Genomic DNA, 7,859 nt, shown 5'->3' on the forward strand with positions numbered 1-7,859 from the left:
AAAAAAACACATCTTAGTAAAACCAATACCTTCTCAGCTTCGCATCGAAGCTAATATAAATCAGTTTATCTTGCTATGCTATATCAATGAGATTTATATAATATTTATGAAAATCTGTGTACTCCCTATAAGGTATTTTAAAATAAAATAAAATACAAAACCCAGAATTTTATCACAAAAATAGCACATTTTTGAATACGGTGACTATATACACCATGAAGACAAGACCAGAGGTCAATATTTTTTTTTAAAAATGAATGTATATTACGTAAGCTTTAATTTAAGATATTTATATATGTATAATAGTGTCAGTATTTCCGGAACATTTTCAAAAATTAAGTTGAAAAAGTTCTACTTTCTATACGCATTTTTAAAGATTTGAACCCCCTCTGTATTAAGGGAAATGATCCGATTGAAATTTTTTCAATTTTGAGGATAATGTCTTCGACTAGGTACGATTTGTGATCTTTTGACGTATTGTTCATGAAAATCAGTCCAGTGAGAATTGAGAATGAGTGATAACAGACACAAAAAATAAAAAAATAAACACATCATAGTAAAATTAATACCTTCTCAGATTCGCATCGAAGCTAAAAAAGAAATGTATAGCGAAAACAAAAATGTACTCCAATTTTTGTATTGTAAGGTCTAATACTTAATGGTGAGATGTCATATCGTCGTACCCAAGTGATGTCCGGCCACGACTGCTTTAACGAGTACTTTCACCGTATTCGCAAAGCAGCCACGCCGACGTGCGACCACTATTCGAATCGCCCGGCTGACAGCGCTCTGAACACCCTCTTCCGGTGCGAGGCTCTTTGGAGTCCAGGCGTTCGTCGAATCCATCTAGTTAAAGAAGGAGGAAGCAGAACGCCTGAGACAGACGCAGTCACGTCGCCCGGCACAGGAGAACCTGAGGCGCTGGTTTAGACCGGTGCCTTAGGTTCTTGTTTTTGTTTGTGAGTTATTTTACCAACCCTCCCTAACAGTTCTCACTCTGTGATCCGGTTAACGGGAGGGGACCACACCACGTTGCGAATTAGCTCTTGATTAATTTCGGGCTGATTCACAACGTGGTGGTGTGAATTATTAAGACGGCGTGAGCCGCCCTGAAGTAATGCCTAACAGCAGTTCCAGGGCGGCTCACAATAAGCCGGCCGAGGAAAAAAAAAGGTTTAAAACTTATAACTTTCATACTTACGTACTCCAATCATCGTGGAAATTTTAACTCTACATATTGGACAATTTTCAAGTTTAAAATGGACTACAGAATATATTGTACATGTATTACAAATCTCATGTTTACAAGGTAACATTGAAACAGTTTTTTTTTCTTCCATACATATTACACATGTATCTATGAATAATTAAATTTTATTTTAAATGACAGATTAAAAAACATTCATTTTTTTATATCATGTCTAAATCACTGTTAATTTTTTTATAGCTATTATGTAGATATTTATAAATAAAAATTACCTGACGGTAAATTGTTGTTACCTAAGAGTTAAAAAAAATTCGTTTTTAAGTTTTATGGCAATATACAGTGTAATTTATTAAGAATTATAATATAGGGGTAGCATTTTTCGTCAAATAATAATTTTTTTTTATATAAATGTACAAATAAAAATTTGATTTATTTTTATGAAACATAGTGGATTTTACGTTTATTATAAGAAATATCATTTCAAGGGTAAATTTTTGGGGTAACCTTTGAAAGTTAAATGAAATCCTAACACAATCCATCGTTATTTTTTAATAATTAAATGACGAATGGTCAAAATAAAACTTTGACTGGTCGTTAACTACTTTTGTAATGTTACTTTTTAAGTTTATATAACTTTTAATTATAGGCGAGATGAGTGGGTAACGTAGAAGAAATTCTTATCTGTGCGTCATGGTTAATAGAGCATCGCTAAACACTACCCCACTTCTCGCCTTTTCTTAATCTTTAATTGTTATATTTCAAAAGGTAATATTACAAATCTAGTTATTGACCAGACAACATTTTATAGACCATTCTACGTTTAATAGTAAAAAAATATTAATAGGTTCTCATTTAACTTTCGAAAGTTACTCCTAAAATCTATCCTTAGAAATAATTCAACAAATATATCAACAACACAAAATATCTACTATAGTTTGCATTTTTATGAAAACTTCATTATTGAATAAAAAAAAGACGAATAGTGTTTTTAATACATGACACAATGTATAATATGCTACTAATTATATTATATTTATCAACAAAATAAAGATATAATTTAAAATAACACATCAATAATTGATTGATTTAAATAATTATAATTATTGCTTTAAAGATTATTTTAATTAATATTAACACATTTTTAAAGAATTGTTGCAACAAGTATATATCAGGTTAATTTTTACAAAACAAAAACTTTTTGAGCCCATTTTAAAATAAAATGGTTTTTATTTTTTAACACTGATTTTTAATTATCATATGATTATATATAAGCACATATGTAGCAAATTAAAAATTGTAACAACTCAAAAAATGTAAATTTTAAGTTTATATCTCTAAGATGTAGTTCATTATTTAATTTTATACTCGTAAATCCAATTCAATATAGCTAAGTTATTTTTCGAAATACAGGTGTTATTAAAATTTCATTTACATAGGAGATAACGTGAAAATTATTATTTATACTGAAAAAATTGATATTTTGTGTGGTTGCAATATTGAACTGGCACGTCGATGTTATGTGTTCACAAAAAATGTTATAAACCGTTAAATGCATTGTTATAAAACTATTTATTTAAACATTTTAGATTTTTTAGACATTATTGAAAAATATATATTTAATAGTATTAAATAATTGTATAATAATAGTACTCAAGGGCATAGCATAAAAATTGTCTTTGAGCGTTATAGTCTCATACCCTGTTAATAATTTTTGATAATAGGCCTAACTTATCTAACACATTGATTTTTCTATCTCCTCTCAACCCAAAAATTCGATTCATTTGTGGGGGTTATACGTTTTTCTACGGGTCCTGAAGTTCCCACAATACCCATGTAAACTACATTAATAATAGTACTAATAAGCAATTTAACTCTCTAAATATTTCGCGAAATTTTTGTTTGTGTAGTTGCGATTAGTTAATTAAACAATATCTTTTTATTTAGTTAAAACTTATTTGATAGTAAATATAATTTTTAAAATTATTACTTGAACTACATTGTCCAACTTCTAAAATAATAAATTTTATACTATTAATTAATTTGTTTTTAACACATTTTAATTTTATAGTATAGTGAATTTAGTGTTTTCACAAAAAGTACAAAAATATCAGTGTACAAAATTACAAGACTGAAAAGGCTAACATAATTTAAAAATTCTCAAGTAAATTAAATTGTTTAGCATTTTTGAAAATTTATTATTTCTCTTGTAATATTTACTAACTTATTTTATTTAAAACTTATTTATTAACTGTTTTTTATTAAAGATACAATTTAAAAGATTTTGGGAGAACTTAGGCCCTCAAATTCTGCAACAGACCTCCTCATATATATTATATGTGAATTTATATAGAAGTACCTATTATTATGTAGGAACGAAGTTGGGTTGCTCACTATATATTTTGTTGAAATTGCGTTTCTCAGAAAAATCTATAATATATCCTTTTTTTTTAACTACATAATGTATTTGAATTAATTAAATTAAATCCACTTCTATGTTTAAATTGCCTAAAAACAAGATATCGACAGTAAAAATTATAATTGACTAAATATAATTACGACAAATAACTAGAAATGCATTTTTTAATTTTGAAAATTAAACTACAGTAATTTAAGCTATTTCTTTATACAAAATAAAAAAAAATTATGTATTTATTTTTACAGATTATTCAATTATGACTCACGTAATATGTTTAAAAATATAAAACGTAATGTGAAGTTTTCAGTATAGTAGTTAATGTGTTTCTATGTCTTATAGTTTTTCAAAAAATATAAATTGAGCTCATCCCTTTTCCTACCTTCTTAAAATTTTATTATTCAAGTTTCATAAATGATAAAATAATGTTTAACCAGGTCAAAAATAAAAAAATAATTTTACTAAGAAACTAGTTATACATTTTTTTCTTTAAAAATTTGAATTGATAAACTTTTAAAGGGATAGGATCAAGTTTTTTGTTGAAATTTATAAATCATTGAATTTAATTAACTTCTGATAAGAAAAATTATATAATTTTTATAATATTGTAGGATAAGGTAATACTACGAGATTAGGCTTTTATGATTTTTCCTGACTTCTGCGAAGGTATTCTAAATCTAAAATTTGTATTAGTACTTCTTCAATATCTTGCCTTATACCATTATTTATTCGATTTTGTTTTTAATTTAAGGACAAAATATAAGTTGTGCTAAAAATTGCTATTTTCGTCATCTTTTTCTAGCTATGGGGTAAAATGACGAAAATAATTGCAAAACTTTATAGCCAAAACTATTGTAAAAGAAAGGGTTTTATATGGATCAATAAGCACTAAGTAGTATTTTTAGATTATTAAGTGAGAAAGTTGAAAAATTTATCTTAGTTATAATACCTAAATATTTTTTGTTAAAAAATTGCATCAAAACACGCTAAATATGAATTTCTTACGACATTTAATATTTTAAAGTAGTACATTAATTTAAAAGCTATGAGATATGTGTGTTTTTAACTTAGTTAATATAAAATTAAAAGAAACTAAAAAATAATATTATATATTTTTTAATTATTGTTTGGTTATTTAATTAAATATACTTAAATATGTATAGTGAAATCTCCCGAAAAAGTAACAAATAATGAAACTTACTTAAATTGATTTAACACTTTTATTTAATTTTAATATTTATCACCTTGATATCCAGTTTTACTTAATAATACTTTTTAATATGTTGGAAAGGGCTAGATAATAATGGGAAATGGATGGATCGCTTATATTAATTCTGTTTCTAAGATTTTTCTAAGAGGTGACACGCTAATTTATCAGAAGAACAAAAACAAATTTAAAATTTAAATGGTAATTAATTTTAATCTTTAGATTTTAAGTTAAAACAAATAATCTCCGTAAAATAAATTTGTCACTTTTTGGTATACAACAGTAAGAACCCTTTTCTCAATATAAACAGTTTTATAGTAAAAAAAAACTAAAAAATGGCATTTAACGTTTTTTACCATTTTTGTATTAATAAACTGCTATAACTATTTTTAAAAATAATAAAGAAATTTTAATATAATATAAAAAATAGAATCAACTTTCTTTTAATATACTTTTTATGAAAATTCAATGAAAAATCTACAACATATATTTATTCAATTTACATTATGAAAATTTGCCGGAATAATTGCGTTTTTTAACTTATACATAATTAAAGTTTTTAAAGTGTATTACAATATTAGAAAAATAATTTTGTTCGATAATTGTTCTACTATGAGAAATCGGCCTTTAAAATAAAAAAAAATCACAATTTTAATTAAATATATATTTTCATTTATTGAAAATAATTTTAATGAAATCGTAAAAAATGTCATTTTTAAACATATATACATAGCTTAAAACTTTACTAATTAATAACAAACATACTAACTTAAATATGAAACTTCAATTTATAAATCCCTTATTAAACCCATTTGGACCTATGGTCTCTAACTATGGGAAATGCTAAAAAATCAAATATAAATCGTATTCAAGCATTTCAAAATATTTCTTTAAGAAAATTAACTAACTTCCCTCCATACGTATCAAATTATACCCTCCATTATGATCTAAAAATTAAAACTGTTAAAGAAGAAGCAATAACATATTATAAAAGATTCCACACTCGACTAGCCTCCCACTCCAATCCCCTAATAAAAAGTCTTTCAACTAATATTATTCCTGGTAATCCTCCCAGACGCTTAAAGCGCAACTGGTATAGAGATCTATTAACTTAACTTTAGTTAAAAAAAAACTTTTTATGAAAATCAAATAAAAATCTTAAATATAGAAAAAGTATGAAAGAGTAGTGTATTAATAATTTTTTTTGGGATACCCAATGTAAAAACGTTTTTCGTGGATCCTTTTATTATTTTTTGTTTTGTAAAAAAGGACCTTATTTTGCTTTTTTTGAGGATTTTTTGAGAGTAAACCCTTAGGCACGTTTATTTGTGACTTTGACTTTCTAGTTACCTGTATATTAAGTCGATTTTTGTTAGAAAGATGTTTCGTAGTTTCTGTGTATGAAAAAATCTATAGTATACATATAATTTCAATTTTTATACATTTAAGCTTAAGTTTACTTTAGAATTGGCGTAGTGTAAAATCTTTTTTTATCTTCTAAATATTATGACATGTGTAATTTTTTAAATACATGTGTATGGCGCAAGGCGTTTACTATTGAACAAATAAATCTTTGTGGTACTTTAATGTGTAAAATATAATGGTTTAATTATTAAAATAATTGTTGGAACATTGAAATTATACCTAACACGTATTTATTTTTTACAACATTTATTTTAATACACTTTGATGAAAATAAAACAACCCTTTTTTAGTAGTACTATAAACTATCATAATAAAATAATAATTTTTATTAATTACGTATAATTAAGACTTTGAATTCAAATTTTACCTTGAGTTTGATCATCATCTAAAATAGAAGTAAGTAAATAAACAAAGTGTTGAAGTAATTAACTTACATTTTAATTATCATAAAATTTCATCATTGTATGTAAATTAAAATATTTTGTTATACAAAAATTTTTAAAGACACATGAAAAATTTAATTTCAAAATTATTAGTTGTTTTTATTATTTTTCTAGTAAATATTTATATCATTGAAAATTTATTTGATGTTTAATATTACTCAACTTAGTTTTATAAAGAAAAAATTACCGGAATCATTAAATAATTCAAAACAAAGAAATCTCAGTAAATTTCCTAAAAAAACAAAGACAAAAGCGTGTTAATTATTTTACATTTATCAATTTATACAATTTACCGTATTTCGATCTAGCTCTAATACTAGAGTGCATACTAAATGCTGAAAATATATAATACGTTTAATTAATTAATCAACGTAAAGACTATTATTATTATTGAGTTTATTAATTCTTTAAACTAATGGGATAAAATTCAGTAAACATATAAAATAATATAATAAATTCAAATAACATTACCTTTATTTGAAAAAAGTATAAAAATTACTAGGTATATCAATTTAACATTAGATCCCTAACAAATAAATGTATTATATTATTGGATAGATTTTTATTCATCAATCTAAGTTTATACAATTTTTGATTTTCTGTTTAGCTTACCATTATAAAAAAAAAAAATTAAAAAAAAAACAAAAAAAAATGTATAGTTACAAAAAAAAATGAAGTTACTGATAAAATAAATTCTTTTATGTTCAATTACCTATTTATACTTGTTCTTGTGTAAACTTTAAGCAAGCGAGACTTAATAATGAATGCCAAAAAGAAAATCTTAAAAATATTTTCAAGGTAAACAAAGGTGTTTTTTACTACTTAATTGTAAGTAGTTGAAAAATCATTTTTAATCTAAAAATTGATTGCTAATTTCATGTTAAAAATAATTTTATTTATGTATACACAGTACATATGGCATTTTTAAGATCTTCTACTAATCAACCCTTCTATAATTTTTAATTAACAAACACATTTCAACATAATAGAGATTGCAATTCATCATATAAGACATACTTTATATTTAAATTGAACCAAAGAAGAAATCATTTATAATGGCGAAATCTATTTTTGCAAGGCAATATCGTGATCTAATTAATTTTAGCTTCGATGCGAAGCTGAGAAGGTATTGGTTTTACTATGATGTGTTTTTTTTTTTTTTTT

The 7,859-nt window shown here is 24.5% G+C and overlaps 2 protein-coding genes across 22 annotated transcripts in view; one reads left to right on the plus strand and one right to left on the minus strand.

The window, feature by feature from the left end:
• The window catches only part of LOC126896162 (uncharacterized), a 42,966-nt gene extending 35,598 nt beyond the window's left edge, over positions 1-7,368 (minus strand). Inside the window, exons 1-8 of one of the 6 annotated variants that reach the window (XM_050668688.1) lie at positions 7,308-7,368; positions 7,167-7,221; positions 6,989-7,030; positions 6,883-6,927; positions 6,620-6,637; positions 3,195-3,215; positions 1,480-1,500; positions 1,202-1,357 (exon numbers count right to left, since the gene is read on the minus strand). In XM_050668688.1, the coding sequence (XP_050524645.1) occupies positions 1,202-1,357; positions 1,480-1,500; positions 3,195-3,215; positions 6,620-6,637; positions 6,883-6,927; positions 6,989-7,030; positions 7,167-7,221; positions 7,308-7,310 (361 nt within the window). In that variant the 5' untranslated portion in view covers positions 7,311-7,368. The remainder of the gene's footprint in view (positions 1-1,201; positions 1,358-1,479; positions 1,501-3,194; positions 3,216-6,619; positions 6,638-6,882; positions 6,928-6,988; positions 7,031-7,166; positions 7,222-7,307) is intronic. The other 5 variants (XM_050668689.1, XM_050668690.1, XM_050668685.1 and 2 more) reach the window with 5 other exon arrangements.
• The window catches only part of LOC126896169 (uncharacterized), a 180,822-nt gene that overhangs the window by 147,230 nt on the left and 25,733 nt on the right, over positions 1-7,859 (plus strand). The gene's annotated exons all lie outside the window — the stretch shown is intronic.

The sequence above is a fragment of the Daktulosphaira vitifoliae genome, unplaced genomic scaffold (genome assembly GCF_025091365.1).
Source record: "Daktulosphaira vitifoliae isolate Bord-2020 unplaced genomic scaffold, ASM2509136v1 Scaffold_1, whole genome shotgun sequence".
Classification (NCBI taxonomy): domain Eukaryota; kingdom Metazoa; phylum Arthropoda; class Insecta; order Hemiptera; family Phylloxeridae; genus Daktulosphaira; species Daktulosphaira vitifoliae.